Source organism: Equus quagga, chromosome 13 (genome assembly GCF_021613505.1).
Source record: "Equus quagga isolate Etosha38 chromosome 13, UCLA_HA_Equagga_1.0, whole genome shotgun sequence".
Lineage (NCBI taxonomy): Eukaryota > Metazoa > Chordata > Mammalia > Perissodactyla > Equidae > Equus > Equus quagga.
The window spans coordinates 39,342,756-39,359,656 of NC_060279.1; the positions used below are offsets into that span (position 1 = coordinate 39,342,756).

The 16,901-nt window shown below is 54.4% G+C and overlaps 2 protein-coding genes across 4 annotated transcripts; both read left to right on the top strand.

The window, feature by feature from the left end:
• Window positions 1-1,535: 1,535 nt before the first annotated feature.
• SLC39A1 (solute carrier family 39 member 1) lies at window positions 1,536-5,928 on the top strand. 2 transcript variants are annotated; one of them, XM_046684154.1, is made up of 5 exons: window positions 1,569-1,620; window positions 1,949-2,084; window positions 2,345-2,563; window positions 2,734-2,864; window positions 4,304-5,928. In XM_046684154.1, exons 3-5 carry the CDS (start codon window positions 2,377-2,379, stop codon window positions 4,958-4,960), a joined length of 975 nt encoding a protein of 324 aa, XP_046540110.1. In that variant the 5' UTR covers window positions 1,569-1,620; window positions 1,949-2,084; window positions 2,345-2,376; the 3' UTR covers window positions 4,961-5,928. The 2 variants fall into 2 exon arrangements, with proteins under 2 accessions (XP_046540111.1, XP_046540110.1); XM_046684155.1 differs by lacking the exon at window positions 1,949-2,084 and having other exon boundaries at window positions 1,536-1,620.
• A 314-nt stretch (window positions 5,929-6,242) lies between these two features.
• Window positions 6,243-16,029, top strand: CRTC2 (CREB regulated transcription coactivator 2). Of its 2 annotated transcripts, XM_046683386.1 has the most exons (14): window positions 6,244-6,683; window positions 9,449-9,550; window positions 9,628-9,744; window positions 10,310-10,371; window positions 11,014-11,082; window positions 11,233-11,336; window positions 11,436-11,465; window positions 11,632-11,696; window positions 11,798-11,847; window positions 11,980-12,224; window positions 12,585-12,991; window positions 14,309-14,578; window positions 15,062-15,248; window positions 15,375-16,029. In XM_046683386.1, the coding sequence occupies exons 1-14, from the start codon at window positions 6,531-6,533 to the stop codon at window positions 15,593-15,595; spliced, it is 2,082 nt and encodes a 693-aa protein (XP_046539342.1). In that variant the 5' UTR covers window positions 6,244-6,530; the 3' UTR covers window positions 15,596-16,029. The 2 variants fall into 2 exon arrangements, with proteins under 2 accessions (XP_046539343.1, XP_046539342.1); XM_046683387.1 differs by lacking the exon at window positions 11,436-11,465 and having other exon boundaries at window positions 6,243-6,683.
• The last annotated feature ends 872 nt before the right edge of the window (window positions 16,030-16,901 follow it).

Consider the following 16,901-nt stretch of genomic DNA (forward strand, 5'->3'; position numbering starts at 1 on the left):
CAGGTGTCCTGACTCCCAGTTCATGATTCCTTGTTAGTGTTACTAATTATCAATATTGTTGAAAACACAGTTTGCCACAGGAAAGCAATAGCATGCATAATATCCCCCTGAATAGTCTGGAATTGCCTCTAATAGTAATTTTTATCTTTTAATTAAGAGCTTGGAATGGCAATGATAATTATTATTAAATGATGGGACACCAATACACATTTCACTTATATCCTGATCTTAGAGTACTATATGATTCCTTTCTCCTAGACCCCCTCCTTCAAGAAGTCCTACATTTTCCCTTTTCTTTTTTGATGAGGAAGATTGGCCCTGAGCTAACATCTGTGCCAATCTTCCTCTATTTTATACATGGGATGCTTCCACAATGTGGCTTGATGACTGGTGTGTAGGTCCACGCCTGGGATCTGAACCCACGAACCCTGGGCTACCAAAGTGGAGCATGCAAACTTAACCACTATGCCCTCGGCCAGCCCCCATTCCCCCTTTTCTTAAGGAAGTTGCTGGCCTCCACGTCCTGAACCTTATCAGAGGGATCACCCTGTCCTTCCTTTAGGAAATGAGGCGTTTTCACCTTTGCAAAAAAGAATAGGCTGAGCCTCCTTCTTTATTTTCCTCCTTTGTATCCTCCTCTCCCATGAGGCTAGATCTGGTAGCACAGGGATGTGGGCCAAGAGGATCTAGGCTAAGGAAACAGTGCAAGCCCTGAGTTAAACACCTTGGTGCATTCATGGAACAGAAAACTCTGGCAGGGCTGGAGGGAGACGACTTGGAGAGTTGGAGATGTGTTTGGAGAGAACCTGGCCAGATGCCTGAGGCATGGTATGATGGTAAATTGGAGTGTACTTCCAAAAGCTCTTCACTGAGCTGGGTTTCAGCACCCCCTGAGATGGGTCCCACCACTTCTATACCCACTTGAAGGCAGAAGGCTGCAGAGAAGTCCGCTCAGGCCGTTGGCAGTCAGGAAGGGATGACTTTCCAGAATTGCCCTCTCTTTTCATCCCCCTTTTCCAATTCTGCCTTGTCTTTTTTCTTTCTTGTGGGTGGTGGCAAAGGAAGTCAAGCAAGGAAATCAGTCCTAAGAAGGGAAGGCTTTCGCTTTGGCGCCAAGGTGCACAGAGGGAGTCTTAGAATCTTCTAAGAGATAGGTAAGAAGACTTTGGCCCAAGACCAGGAAGATATCCTTAGAGCTGTGGGAGCGGAAGACTTGGGAATGCGGGGGCGGGTATGGGGCAGGGGCCTTGCCCGCAGGGTTTCCAGCTTCCTCTTTTAAAATCTTCAATCGATCAAAGCCTTTGTCGACCAGCCAGATTCGGCCCACCAGACCTCCACACAGCAGCCTAGGCTCACAGCCCCGAAGTCCGCTCCCTAGCCCGTTCCTCTGCTCTCCAGGACTCGCCCCGGGTCCCCGCCTCCGCCAGTCTCCCGCTGCTGGTCTCCGATTGCTCCTAGCTCACGTCACTCCCAGCTGGGTCCCGCCCGCCGGGCGCTGTCATTGGCAGCGGGGGCGGGTACGCAGCGGTCGCGGGGGGAGGGGGAGCGATGGGGAGGGGGCGGGAATTCCCGACTGGCGGCCGGAACCGCGCGGATGCCTCGTAGTGAGACCCTCGGGAGGTGAGTGAGGCCTCCCCGGGAGCGGGAGCTGTGTCTGCCGCCCGCCTTCCCGGGGCCTAGGAGCCGGAGTCCTGGCTCTCACATTCTTCTTCTGCCTCCCGGGACGCTGGCGGCCTCGAACCCGCCTCCCGGAGCCCGGACTTCCAGACACCGCCCTCAGTTGTTGTGTCAGCCCGTCCCAGACCCCAGACCCCTAGAGCCCCTCTGTAGTTATCTGCCCCAGCGTCCCAGCCTATGGCCTGAAGTGGTCGCTCTCTGCTTTCGGGGGGATGGCGCTGGGGAAACCGGAGGGGGAGAGTGATCCCGCACCCAAACTCGCCCTGTTCAGGTGGTCCACGAAGCTACCCACGACATCCTTCCACAGCCCCGAAGCCCCATCGCTTCATCCATTCCTTCCTGGAGCGGGGACCTGGCCTCTGCTTTCCTTAGAGGACCCCAGCTCCTCAGTCCTCTAGGAGCTCCAGGTGAAAGGGTGCTGAGATAGCCACACGGTCCTCACACTTCAGTTTCCCCCTTGCTGGGACTCTGAATAAGTCACTTGGAAAGGATAAAGTCTGAGGGGAAAGAGGAATGTTCCCAGTACAGGAGTAGATGAGTCACACTGGGTGGGGGAAGGACAGAAAGTGGCTGGGATGAGGGAGCTGCACTCTGCTGACCAGCCTTCCCCTTTCCTTGGCCCCATTTTTCCTTAGTGACCATTCCCCCAATCACTCTGTCTTCCTAGGTCTGAGAGTCACTGGAGCTACCACAGCCACCATGGGGCCCTGGGGAGAGCCAGAGCTCCTGGTGTGGCGACCCGAGGCGGTAGCCTCAGAGCCCCCGGTACCTGTGGGACTGGAGGTGAAGTTGGGGGCCCTGGTGCTGCTGCTGCTGCTCACTCTCATGTGCAGTTTGGTGCCCATCTGTGTGCTGCGCCGGCCCGGAGCTAACCCTGAAGCCTCAGGTGAGCCTATCCTTTTCCCTGATGCCACGGATGCCTGGGGTGGGAAGGCTCTGAGGCTTGGAAGGAGACCTAAGGAGGGGAAGGCAAGAGTGACCATTGCTTGGGTTGGGATAGTGGGGCCTGGAGGGGGTTCATTTACTCATTCCCCTCTGTGCTCCACTCCTGCCTAGCCTCCCGCCAAAAAGCCCTGAGCCTAGTAAGCTGCTTCGCAGGGGGTGTCTTTCTGGCTACCTGTCTCCTGGACCTGCTGCCTGACTACCTGGCTGCCATAGATAAGGCCCTGGCGGCCCTGCATGTAACGGTGAGCACTGGCCAGCTGCATGTGTCCTGTCTGTGTGGGTATGGTCAGTTACATACCTCTAGGGAAGTGGTTTGTGTGGATCTGTTCCTGTGTCATTCCATGACTGTGTGGAAGGCTCTTGGCATGTGACCCTATGAATTGTGATTTTTAGTTACAGGGCATAATTTTTTCTGTGGTTTCCCCACCCAGTCCCTTTGTGACCCCTATGATGTACCCTGTGAGACAATGTGAGGAGCCTTATTACCAGGTGTGTGACCTACTCTGTGGGTTTCTCAGTTCCAGGAAGTTAACAGTGCTCCAAGAATCATCTTCACCCTCTCACCACTTTCCTGAGGGGTTGGAGATAGAGATCCCTGTAGGCCTGGGAAGGGTAGTAGGCAATTCCTAGGGGCCTGGTGTTGCTGATCAAAAAGATGATAGCCCAAGGAAGTAAGATGTGGGGAAGATCAAGTCCAAGGCATAAGGCTCATAGGAAAAACCGAGACAGTTGGGTGGTGGCATGAGGAAAGCGCCCTGGCCTCTTCCTTTATTTCCCTAAGACTAAGGAAGTGACACTGGATGTAACCCTCCATGTGGCTGTCACTGAGTGACCTGTGTCTCCGTGTGACTGTGTGTAAGCCTGAATGTCTCTGGGACAGTATGTGGCTCTGTGTGTGAGCACTTGGGAAGGTGGGCCAATGTGTGACCCTTTGTATGCCTACATGTGACATTGTGTACATCTACATCAGTGATTCTCAACTTGGGGTGGTTTTGCAGGCCCCCCTCCCCCCCGCCAAAACATTTGGTAATATCTGGAGACATTTGATTGTCAAAACTCTGGGAGAGGGGCCAGCCTGGTGGCGCAGCGGTTAAGTTCGCACGTTCTGCTTCAGCAGCCCCGGGTTCGCCGGTTTGGATCCCAGGTGTGGACATGGCACCGCTTAACAAGCCATGCTGTGGTAGGCGTCCCACATATAAAGTAGAGGAAGATAGGCACAGATATTAGCTCAGGGCCAGTCTTCCTCAGCAAAAAGAGGAGGATTGGCAGCAGATGTTAGCTCAAGGGCTAATCTTCCTCAAAAAAAAAAAAACTCTGGGAGAGAGGATGTTGTGCTTGCTGCTCACATCTAATGGGTAGAGACTAGAGATGCTACTAAGCATCCTATAGTGCACAAGACAGCCCCACAACAAAGAATTATCTGGCCCCAAATGTTAATAGTGCCAAAGTTGAGAAATCTTGGTCTACATGTAACACTGAGTGACACCATAATCTGTGATTGTATAGCATTCTGTGTCTCTGTCACCAAGTGACTCTGTATCTCTATGTGACCAAGAGTGGCCCTGTGTCTGTATGGGACCCCAAGTCTGTGTAACTGGGACTCTTCTAGACTCTGCATCTGACTCCCCCTTCCCACTCTTGGCCTGTCTCCTGAACTCCTTGCTCCCCTCTCTGCCCACAGCTCCAGTTCCCCCTGCAAGAGTTCATCCTGGCCATGGGCTTCTTCCTTGTCCTGGTGATGGAGCAGATCACGCTGGCTTACAAGGAGCAGTCGGGGCCACCGCCTCGAGAGGAGACGAGGGCTCTGCTGGGAACAGCAAATGGTGGGCCGCAGCACTGGCATGATGGGTCAGGGGTCCCACAGACAGGCGGAGCTCCCACAACCCCTTCAGCCCTGCGTGCCTGTGTACTGGTCTTCTCCCTCGCCCTGCACTCAGTGTTTGAGGGGCTGGCGGTGGGGCTGCAGCGAGACCGGGCTCGGGCCATGGAGCTGTGCCTGGCTTTGCTGCTCCACAAGGGTATCCTGGCAGTCAGCTTGTCCCTGCGTCTGCTGCAGAGCCACCTGCGAGCGCAAGTGGTGGCTGGCTGTGGGATTCTCTTCTCATGCATGACACCTCTGGGCATTGGGCTGGGTGCAGCTCTGGCAGAGTCAGCTGGGCCACTGCACCAGCTGGCTCAGTCTGTGCTGGAGGGCATGGCGGCTGGCACTTTTCTCTATATAACCTTCCTGGAAATCTTGCCCCAGGAGCTGGCCACTTCTGAGCAGAGGATCCTCAAGGTCATTCTGCTCCTAGCAGGCTTTGCCCTGCTCACTGGCCTGCTCTTCATCCAAGTCTAGGGGGCTCCAAGAGGGGCAGGGGAGGTTGGGTGTCAGGTTCCCTTGACCTTCCTCCCCTCCTCCAGTGTGTGGGGAATAGGAAGGAGTGGAGAAGGGAGGAATTGAGGACGACAGAGTTTTATGGGAGATAGGGACGGAGCCTTGGAACTACCTGACCAATGAGAGGGGACTGGGCCCAAGCGACAAGGCCTAAGGGACAAGGGATGGTCAAGTCACTAGAGACATGATCAAGGGACAGTATTGAGAAGACACTGAGTGCTAGAATCAGGAGTCAGACACTATACATAGAGACAAACTGACAGTGGGGAGGCCAGAAGTGGGCACCCAGCTGCTGTGGGATAGAGGTATAGAGCGGGCACAGGCCCAGAGTCAGCAGTCCTCTTGGTTCTATCCCATTTCAGCTAGTGGATTGGACCCCTCCTACTTTTCTTAGCTCCTACTCTCATATCTATCTCCCTCTTCCTTTCTCCCAAGGGACTAGTGCCAAATGGCCTCTTCCTGCCAGTTTTGGCACCTTCTATGGCTTTTCCAGTCCTGCTTACTCCTATTTTTAAAGTGCCAAATAAATCCCTTCCCTCTTTCTCAAAGCACAGTGATGGCACTGAGCCCTGCCCAGCACCTCAGTGGAAGGGGCCTGCTTGCTCTTTATTTTGGTCCCAGATCCTGGGGTGGGGCAGAAACATTTGCTGGGTTGGGGTAGGGGTAGGGTTGGCAGACCTACGGCTCCCTACCACTGCTGCACCCTAGGAATACTGAATGTGGGCATGGTGCCCCAGGCCCAGACGATAAACACTGAGCTGCCGAAACTTTTTTTATACTAGAGGAGCCCAAGGGGGACCGGGAAGACTCACCTCCAGGGTTATTTTTGGGGGAGGGAGGGCTGTGCATAGGGCCATATTCTCTAGAATCTATTTTACTAACTGACCTGTTTTGGGACATGTTACCCAAATAAAAGATGTTTCTATACAGCTGTACAGTATCTGATTCGTTTGTCTTGGGAAAGGGGTGGGCACATGGTCAGTCTGAGAAGGCATGAGTCCCAGATGTTTATAGCTGTCTTAAATTCCCGGGTCTCACTGTTTTCTTTCAGGCCCCTCTAGTCCCCTTCTCTGAAGATGACCAAATTTTTCCTCTTTTGTTTCTTCCTTCTTCCCTCCCTGTCTCCACCCCTTCCCTTTCCTCCTCTTTTCCTTTCCTGTCTCCTAAATCCCTCGCCCCTTCGCGTTGATAGACTACGGACCAATTTAGAACTACTTTTCCCAGCTTGCCCCGCGCAGGGAGGAGCCGAGAGGGAGGAGCAAAGTTCCCAGTTCCCGGAGTCAACAGGGATGGCGGGAAATGGTGTGCGTTTCCCCTCCGTGCTGTGTGACCGGAGCTGTGAAGGAGTCACGTAAACAAACTACAATTCCCGGCGGTCCCCGCGCGCAACAGGTCAGGGCTAGGCTGGGGCCGGGTTCGCGGTGCTCGCTGAGGCGGCGGCGGCGGCTACGGCTGGAAGAGCCGGGCCGGAGCCCGCGGCGCAGGCCGTGGCTTGTGTTGGGAGGGTGGCGGGGAGGGACAGGGGAGGAAGATGGCGACGTCGGGGGCGAACGGGCCCGGCTCGGCCACGGCCTCAGCTTCCAATCCACGCAAGTTTAGTGAGAAGATCGCGCTGCAGAAGCAGCGTCAGGCCGAGGAGACGGCGGCCTTCGAGGAGGTGATGATGGACATCGGCTCCACCCGGGTAAGGGGCCGCGCCGGGGAGCGGGAGCGGAGCAGAGCAGAGAAGTTATGGAGCGGGGAGCCGAGAGGCGGGGCGGGAGCGGGAGCCTCAGCGAAGGAGGCGGAACGCGGCAGGGGCAGCGGGCGCCTCCGTCTGGGAGGCGCGGGTTGAGGGCCTAGGGGCAGGAAGACGGATTTTGCCGGGGGGTGGGGGTTGGGGAGGCTGAAGCACAAGAGAGGTTGGGGGTTTGGGAATGAGCAGGGGTCGAGTAAGTGAGGTGGGAGAGGGCAGAGAGAGGAGATAGTCCCCTGCAGCCCGGCGGAGGCTGGAGGTGGGTGGTCCTTGTGCATCTCTGATTGAGTCCTTTCGGGGACTCTGCTGAAGCATCCCCGATGTTGGGTTGGGGTCTTGGTGTTCTTGCCCTAATCTGGCTCCTCAGAGTTAGTAATCTCCTCCAATCTGGTTCCTCTGCCCTGTTGTGCCACTCTTGGCACTTTAGTACCTCCGGGAAAGGGCCCCTTGAGTGGTTTGAGCAGCAGCGCTGGGTATAGTGGGGCAGGAAGTCCCCTCCTGCGTCCCGTCCCTTTGCTTCCTTTTTCAAATACTTCTTGTGGTTTCCTGACGTGAATGAAGGTGAGGTCCATTGCTCACAGACTGGTGCTTGGTGTTTTGCCCTGGCTGCCTTGGAGGAGAGGTAGGGCTTTGAATCTCGAAAGCAGGTAACTAGTTGGCTGTTGGTAATGTGGAACCCGATGGTTTGCTGAGCTTTCTAAGGAGATGACTGCTTTATGGGTCAGTTATGGGGTGCCTTGGAGAATCTTCTATATGTAGGGAATATTCATTCCTGGGAACTTCCAGAAAGAAGGCATCCTGGCAGAGTTGCCTCTGAAGTCCCTTTGGCCTTGGTTTCTTGCTTCCCAGGGCTGAATGTCAGAGGGAGCAAGGGGTGGGAGTTTGCCCAGCTGGTATCCTACTTTAGGGACACATTATTCTGAAAACAGCAGGTGAGGATATTGCAGTGATCCCTCAGGGCAAGGAGCTAGAAGGAATTTAAGGGGAAATGGTAGAACATACCTACCACATTTCAAAGCTCTTTCTGCTGGTCTGACTGTCTGTGATTGCGTCTATGACTGTGACTCTGGTTGTATTTCTGTTTGTGTCTCCCTTGGCTCTGTTAGTCTTTTTTGTGTTTTTTTTCCCCTTTGAGTCTCTAGAGACCATGTGTCCTAGTTTGTGGGAGTCAGAACCAGAGAGAGTTAGGTAGGGAAGCAAATCGTGTGTGCATGTGCATAACTGCCTCTAACTGCCATGAGGATCATGGTCTCTAACTGCTGACTGCTCCCTTTAGGAGCTTTTGATTATGGTGGGGGCAGAGGCAAGAAGGTGAGCAAATGGCTGATCTCCAGCTGACGGCTTGAGGCCCTGCCCTCTAGACTGTGACTCCAGGAGAGGCATGGTGGGATCTTAGGGCTTGTATGGGCAAAGAAAGGCTGTGAGAAATTCAAAGCTGGGGCTTCTGTTTTTGTAGTGCCTTGGTCTGTCAAAAGGCTCCCTCCGCCTAGCTTGTCCCTGGTGGGTGACTTCTCTGCTGCACATAAAAGTCTAGTGGGTATACATGGCCAGGGCTTGGACACCCAAGGGTCTAAAGCTAGAGATAAGAGACCTGGGGCTCAGCCTGTTGTCTGGCTGTCTGGGAGAGCTCATTTGAGGCATACATGGCCAGGGGGGCCTATATTGCTGAGAGGCTGGGGTTATCATTTACATTAATAGCAGTCTTGAAGTGGCCCAACGGTCAGCATAGTGCCCACTAAACTCACTGGGCTGACTTCTTGGAACAGAAAGTAAATTCTGATGTTGGCCTGTGCACAAGAGTGTGATCTCCAGAAGCTCTTAGAATTTACCAGTCATCAGCTGCCTTGGGTCTATTTATTTGGCTGGTGGCAGTGGCCGAGCCTCAGAAGTAGATGCTCACCTCTCACAGAGGGACATGAGATGTGTAGACAGACTAAAACCATGCCAGGCGGAGGGTTGTGCTGTCCTACTCCAGTGCCAGACGTATCTCCCCAGAGTGGGGATAAGGCCAGGGGCTGGAGTGAGCTATTGCTCCCTCTCTCACCCCCGTTCTCCAGGCTCCCCTGCCAATTCAGGGGCTTTAGGACTAGGTAGAAGAATGCTTCTTATTTTTGGCACTTTTTCCAGCTAGGAGAACCATTATTCCTTAAATGTTCTAGTTCGGAAAGTGCAGGCTCTGTGTCGCCTTCTGAGGCTGGGCAAGTGGCAGAGCCTAGAAGCCTGTGCCCTCCAGAGTGGGAAGGAAAGAGGCTGGCAGTGATGGCTTTCTGGCATCCACCTGTGTCCTTCCCCGCATCTTCCAATTAGTTCTGGACGCATCTGGAAGGGAAAGCAGAGATGCCTATTAGGCGCCCTTCCCCAGGAATTAAACTCATGTGACTAGCCTGGGGGCTCCTGGAAGCCCCTCAAGGACTCTGTTTAGACTGATGCCAACTGGGTCAGGCACTGAGCATAGTGTCAGGCCCTGCCTGGCAGGGTGGTGCCAGGCATTAGTGATGTCACTGATGAGGGGAGCCTGCAGAAGAGCTAGGCGGACTGTTTGTGCCAGGTCTCAGTGGATCTTTCCCCCAGCACTGGTTTTTCTGCTGGCAAATCTCTCAAAAGCAGCAGCTATAGTAGCATTTCCTTGAGACAGGGATGGCAGGGGTGGCCAAAGGAACAGGAACAGTGCTCAGGACCCTCTGGAACACTCCTGTTTGTCGTCCATTTCTCAGTTACAGGCCCAAAAACTGCGACTGGCATACACAAGGAGCTCCCATTATGGTGGTTCTCTGCCCAACGTTAACCAGATTGGCTGTGGCCTGGCTGAGTTCCAGGTGAGTGGACACCAGCCAGCGGGGAGTGCAGGCTCTCAGGCAGCTTCCCCTGTGGACTCACCTGTCTCTTTTGGCAGAGCCCCCTCCACTCACCTTTGGATTCATCTCGGAGCACTCGGCACCACGGGCTGGTGGAACGGGTGCAGCGAGATCCTCGAAGAATGGTGTCCCCGCTCCGCCGCTACCCCCGCCACATATCCTTCACAAGGGTTTGGGGAGTCTGGAGGGTGGTGGGATGGGGTTCCTCCGGAACGCATGGTAGGAAGAGATTTTAAGTGTTGTCCAGTCCCATCCTCCTCCAGGAGCTCTCCTTTACCCAGCCTCCCTGAAAAGTGACCATTGGTCCATGTGCCAGCACTGGCTCCTGTGCTCCTGAGTCTGTGCCCTCCATCTCTGGCTGGCTCTGACTGCCTTACTTCAGCTTGCTCTCTGCTGCCAGAGGCCGGGCTCCCTGATAGGTCTTCTGCTGCAGGGGTTTGGTTCTGTCCTCAAATTTCTGTTCTTAGCTTTCAGTCTCAGAGTCTTCCACAGACCTGTCTCCCCCAAGCCCTGCCCAGATATTCTTCTATATTTTTTCAGCTCCCCTATGCCTCATTCCTTCTTCCAGTTCCAATCTTTGACCCTATTGTTGCTTCTTTTAGAAGAGATGAAAGGTATTTCTTTCTTGAAATAACTCATCTGCTGCATCCATCATTCTCTCATCTGATCTCTATCCCATCCATCTCCTCCTCGCTTTTTTCCTTAACTGGTGCTGTTCACATTGACAGCTCTCCCTACAGTCCTGCCTACTTATCTCCTCCCCCGGAGTCCAGCTGGCGGAGGTCAGTGTCCAGGGCAGGCAGGATCTCCTGCCCACTCTCTGACATGTCTCTGGAGGGAGCTTGGGTTGGGGCTGGGCTTGCTGGGCTAGGCTTTACCTCCTCCCATAACAGCAGGGCTGGGAGGGGTGGGGGCTGGTGGAATAGGTGGGTCAGAGTCCAGTCTTGGCCATGTTGACACGGGTGGCCAAGCCTCCCAGTCCAGCCAGGGCAGGACCAATGGTAACTGTGGCTAGCTGGGGTGTGTGTGTAAGGGGGAGGGGAGAACGGCAGGGTGGCAGGTGAAAATGGCTGTCTCCTGTTGAGAGCAGGAGCCAGATGTAGTATTCTGGCACTCCAATTTCTGAACCCTTCCTCTGCCTATCTCATGCCTAATACTCATACCCAGCAGAGTTGCTGGGCTCCAAGATTCTTATTCAGCTTGTCCTGGCAGATAGAAGTTGAGAATTTCTAGCTCTCCTATGTTTATTGGGGGAGAGAGTTCATGGGTCACAGATATCAGAAGAACCAGAAAGAAAGAGGCATGATCCTCAGTGCCCAGCCCTCTCCTCCTCCACCTTGGCTGCCCCACATTTTGAACCCCCATGCCTGCTGTCTTGTCCATTGCTAAGCCTTCCTCCTCATGACCTTGTTTTTCTATCACAGGACAATGCCCTGGGGCAATTTCCCTGCAGAGAAAGGGCAGTTGTTTCGACTACCATCTGCACTTAACAGGTGATGGCCCTTGCCTTCTTTAGGCCACATCTCCTCTTACCTGTAGTTTCTGGAGCCCTTCTCCCTCACTCCTGCCCTGTTCCGGCCCACCTAGTGTTTTCCCCTGCTGAGCAGGTCACTAGTGCCAGCCCATCTCTGTTCCCCCAACAGGACAAGCTCTGACTCTGCCCTTCACACAAGTGTGATGAACCCCAACCCTCAGGACACTTATCCAGGCCCTGCACCTCCCAGTGTCCTCCCCAGCCGCCGTGGAGGTAAGTGGCCATGTCCCAAGGTGGGAGCAGCCATGAAGCTTTTGTTTGAAGCAGGTAGGCAGATGAACACTGCAACCAACTCCACCACATCCTTTGCAGGTTTTCTGGATGGTGAAATGGACTCCAAAGGTGTGTGTTTCTCACCACTTGTGGGTATTGAATGCCAAAGAATGGACTGGTGTTGTGGGCTTTCCACAGGACCAGGGAGCTGGTCTCCCTCCTGCCTGCCTCTGCTTTCTATCTGCCTTACTGGCTCCTTTTCCAACCCTCTCATCACTGGTCTTTCTCTTTCAAGTCCCTGCTATTGAGGAGAACTTGCTAGATGACAAGCATTTGCTGAAGCCATGGGATGCCAAGAAGGTAGACGTGGCCCACTACCCTCTTATTTCCACGGGGCGAGTCTTCTAGGGTCCTCCACAGAGCACTGTCCTCATTGTCCACATTCTTCCTTGTCTCCTCAGTTATCCTCATCATCCTCCCGCCCTCGGTCCTGTGAAGTCCCTGGAATTAAGTAAGTATCTCTGTGAGGTTGGTTGAGGGGGTAGGGGAGGGGGAGTAAAGGGAAATGTGGGCGGCTGATCTCTGCTCTTCCCTGACCACTGCTGCCACCAATTACATCTTTGTTTTCTTCTCCTTCCTCCAGCATCTTTCCGTCTCCTGACCAGCCTGCCAATGTGCCTGTCCTCCCACCTGCCATGAACACGGGAGGCTCCCTACCTGACCTCACCAACCTGCACTTTCCCCCACCGCTGCCCACCCCTCTGGACCCAGAGGAGACAGCCTACCCCAGCCTGAGTGGGGGAAACAGTACCTCCAATTTGACCCACACCATGACCCACCTGGGCATCAGTGGGAGCCTAGGCCTGGGCCCAGGCTATGATGTGCCAGGTGAGTGGTTGTCCTGGCCATGTGTCCCTGAGGTGCTGCCTGGCTGGAGGATGAAGGGGTGGGACGCTGGAGTACCTGGGATCCTCCTGTGACTGCCCACACCAGCCCTTCACCTGTCCACCCAAGGATTCTCTCACTGCCATTTTCTGCCAGTGAGAATTAGTAGATGTGGCTTTTGCTAGAAAGAAGATGGAGAGCAGCCCCCAAGTGGGCAATGCCAGCCTCACTGTCAGGGAGAGAGTAGGGAGGACATTGTGTTGCCACTTCCATAGTCTGGTCACTGCTACTCATTCTGAGCAGAAAGGGGCCTTGTTCCCATCAGTAATGTTGGCATCTCTGGTTTTTTGTCTGTGCCTGCAGGACTTCATTCACCTCTCAGCCACCCATCCTTGCAGTCTTCCCTAAGCAATCCCAACCTCCAGGCTTCCCTGAGCAGTCCTCAGCCCCAGCTCCAGGGCTCCCACAGTCACCCCTCACTGCCTGCCTCCTCTTTGGCCCGTCATGCACTGCCCACCACTTCCCTGAGTCACCCCTCACTCAGTGCCCCGGCCCTCTCCTCCTCCTCTTCCTCCTCCTCTGCTTCATCTCCTGTGCTGGGTGCCCCCCCTTACCCAGCTTCTACCCCTGGGGCCTCTCCCCGCCACCGCCGTGTGCCCCTCAGCCCCCTGAGTTTGCCCGCGGGCCCAGCCGACGCCAGAAGGTCCCAACAGCAGCTGCCCAAACAGTTTTCGCCAACAATGTCACCCACCTTGTCTTCCATCACTCAGGTATGCATGGCTGCCTTCCCTACATGTGTGTCTCCCTTCCCCTTCTCTTCTGCCAAGTTCTTTCCCTTCCCACCCTCCTTTCCTCAAGTACCTCTTCTTCTTCCTTCCATACTCCTCGTCTCATCCATCCCCTTCCATTCGTCTCCTCTACCTGCCCCATCTTTTATCTTGTCTCCTCTTGGCTTAAGAGAGCAAACCCTGGGGTTAAGCTTTCTGGTTCAAATCCTGGCTCCATCTCTTACTAGCAGTCTTCTGGACTGTTACTTAACTTCTGTGAGTCTCAGCATCCTCATCTATAAAACAAGGATGGTATTGTAAGGATCAAAGGAAAGCACCCACATAGAGTGCTTAGCACAACGTCCAGCCCAGGTGCATGCTTGACAAATAGGAGCTTATCCTCTCCCTTTCCTCCCTTGTTTGTTCCTTTCCTCCTTCTCTTGTCTGTCTTTTTCCTCATGCCTCCATCCTGTCCCATCCCCTGTCCCATCTCCCCTCCTCCTTTCATAGCTTTCTATAGAGTCAGAGACTGTCACATCATGGAGCCCAGTCCCTTCACTGTATAGATGAAGAGACTGTCCAGAGGGAAGGTAACTTCCGCAAGTTAACACAGCAAGTTAGGAAGAGTCGGGACCAGAACTGTAACTCTTAGTTTAGGGCTTTTTCCCCTGTGCTCAGATTCATATCCCTTCCCCCACTCCTCATCCTTCTCTTCTTTCTGCTCTCTGCTCCCCTCTCCTCTTGCCTGAATGCCCTTCTTTCCCTCTCCTCTGCCCTGCTCTCCCTGCCTCCCCCATGACCCTTCCCTGGAATGTGTGCTCTGTGTTCCATCTTTACGCATAACCCCTTTTCTGTAGGAAAGATGAAGGCCAGGCCAGCAAGGACTCTGCTCTCTTGGAGCTTGGAATCAGCCTAACTTCAGTTCCTCCCTCTTTTCCTCCTCTTTCCCCCCTTCTTCTCCCACTCCCTCTGGCCTCTTCAAGGCTTTAGAACAACAGTTTTCAAGTTCACTGTTATGCCTCAGTCACTTGTGAGGTGTGTCACAAGTACTTGATTACTAATAATAGTTAAAGTACCCAGCTTTAACAATAGTTTACTTCTGGAGTGGTTTCAAAATTCTCCTGTATTAGCCTCACTCAGTCACTTTCATTTTGATAAGCATTTTTGAGTAATTGTACCAAACCCCAGGGACGCCCAGTAGAACGCTGTCAGGTTTGTTTTGAAGATGGTTGCAGCTTAAGAGGGTGGGAAGCCCTAAGAGGTCCTCTTGAGGGGCACGCTGAGGGGTCAGCTTCTCCCTTCTTCCTCGCTTCTCTTTAGGGCGTCCCCCTGGACACCAGTAAACTGCCCACTGACCAGCGGCTGCCTTCATATCCATACAGCCCCCCAAGTTTGGTTTTGCCCACCCAGCCACCTACCCCAAAGCCTCTACAGCAGCCAGGACTGCCCTCTCAGGCCTGCTCAGTGCAGCCCTCAGGTGGGCAACCCCCAGGCCGGCAGCCACACTATGGGACACTGTACCCACCCAGCTCCAGTGGCCACGGGCAACAGTCGTACCACCGGCCAATGAGTGACTTCAGCCTGGGGAACGTGAGTACCCAGCTCCCTAGGTTAGAAGCAGGGGAGGGGTAGGGTGGGTCGAAGGGGCCTGAGTGGTGTCGCCACTGCACTCTGAATTGGGAGATCTAGTTGGGGGAGATCCTCCTTCCCCCGGGTAACCCGGCACTGCCAACTTGGGGCTCCTCTCTTCCTGCATTTGACCCCTACTCCTGCCCCTCTCCCCCAGCTATCTCCACACAGCTTGCTCTTTGATGACTAGTGCTTTGACCCGTTCTCTTCCTGGCATGCACGTGCTCTGTCCCAGCAGGTACGGTGCCCTCGCCTACTTGGGGCCCTGTACTTGTGTCTGTTGCTCTGCTTGCTGCCATCTCCATCTGTGTCTGCTTTTGTTCCTGGGGTTGGGGGGTGAAGATTACTGGGCAAAGGGGGATGTGTTAGTAGGGCTAGGCAGGGACATGCAGGAACACCCTGTTCTGAAGTCCACTTCCTCAAGGTCTATCTGTGTGTTCATAGCTGGAGCAGTTCAGCATGGAGAGCTCATCAGCTAGCCTGGGGCTGGATCCCCCTGGCTTTTCCGAAGGGCCTGGATTTTTAGGGAGTGAGGGGCCGGTGAGTGGCCCCCAAGACCCCCATGCTCTCAACCACCAGAACTTGACCCACTGTTCCCGCCATGGCTCAGGGCCTAACATCATCCTCACAGGTGAGAGGTGGGGGTGGGGGGGATGGAAGGAGGGAGAAAAGTGATTGCTGGTGCAGCAGGGGATTGGTGGGTCTTGGAAGAGGTTACAGGGCATGGGCTCCTCACTCATCTCTTCTGCCCACACAGGAGACTCCTCCCCAGGTTTCTCTAAGGAGATTGCAGCGGCCCTGGCTGGAGTGCCCGGCTTTGAGGTTTCAACAGCTGGGTTGGACCTGGGGCTGGGGCTGGAGGAGGAGCTGCGCATGGAGCCACTTGGCCTGGAAGGGCTTAACATGCTGAGCGACCCTTGTGCCCTGCTGCCTGATCCAGCTGTGGAGGATTCGTTCCGCAGTGACCGGCTCCAGTGAGGGGGCCTCATCACCATCCCTTATTCTTAGCCCTGTCCCCCATCACTGTCCTTTTCCTCCCTTCCCCTTGGCCAGTAGAGACTCCACTCTCTGCCCCTAGATCCTCTTTCTAACATGAATGAGGGATCCCAAGAATGAGAAAAAGTGGGGGGTTTGTCCAGGTGGCCCCTGAATTCTGCATAAGGGGTGGGCCTGGGGGGAGTTCAAGGGAGAGCCTAAAGCACTTGTAACTTTGAACCGTCTGTCTGGAGGTCAGAGCCTGTTGGAAAGCAGGGGGTAGAGGGGAGCCCCGGAGGCAGGGCTTGTCCGGATGCCTAGGGGTGGGCAGTGCCAGCCCCTCCTCACTACTCTTCCCCTTGCAATGGAGGAGAGAGCCAGAGTGGATATTATTTTTTATTAAATATATTATATGTTAATAAAAAAATCATATCAAACCCTGTGGTTGGCTGCTGTTTGGGATGTGGCTGGGGCTCTAGGGAGTTCTTGGGGACATAGGCTCTTTCATCTGTTACGCTTTTTGCATCTTCTCAGCACCATTGAGGGCCCCCCCAGCCTCAGACTTTGTACCTGGCATTGGATGTGGGAGTCTAGGCTGGATGTAGGTTCCCACGGCAGCACATGTGCCCTCATGTGCCTTCCCATCTGGCCAGGGCCCTGCCGCAGCATCAGGAGACAGGGGCTCTGACTGGCCAGACAAGTTACTGCTCTTCCTCAATGCTGAGGCCTGGCAGTGAGTCAGGAGGTGAGGGGGCAACTGCTGCCTGAGCTCACAGGTCTGTTTTCAGTAGAATGACCCCAGCTTTCCCGGGGTAGCTGGCCTTAGTGTTAAAGCTCCCAAGGAGAGAGGATTTAGAAACAACCACTGACGCCAGAGGTAGATCTCCGGTTGGCTCCCTCTTTATGGCCCTTCAAGCCAGAGGACCTTGAAGTTAGGTGGTACCTGGCTAGCCCCTGGGTGCATGCTCCTAGGTTTCATTCCTCCCTTTTCAGTATGCATGAATTCGCTTCACCCTTCCCACTCTTCTCTACTCATTCATTCAACAGATGCTTGAGTGCTAACCATGTTCTGAAGAGGTTTCCTCTTTCTGACTTGGGTTGCTAGCCCTCTGACCATTTGAGTCTGCCCTCTTCTCTCTTCCCCACCTAGCATAGTCAGAAAAGTAGTGCCCCTCCTCAGTTACCCCCACCTCTAGTACTCTTCCACACCCTACAGCCCTGGCCTCTCTTCCTCTTTCCAAAGCTCTTGTCATTTTCAGAAAAGAGAACTGAGAGCTTCTGGCTTAGGCCGTAGGGGAATGTAGTGTGG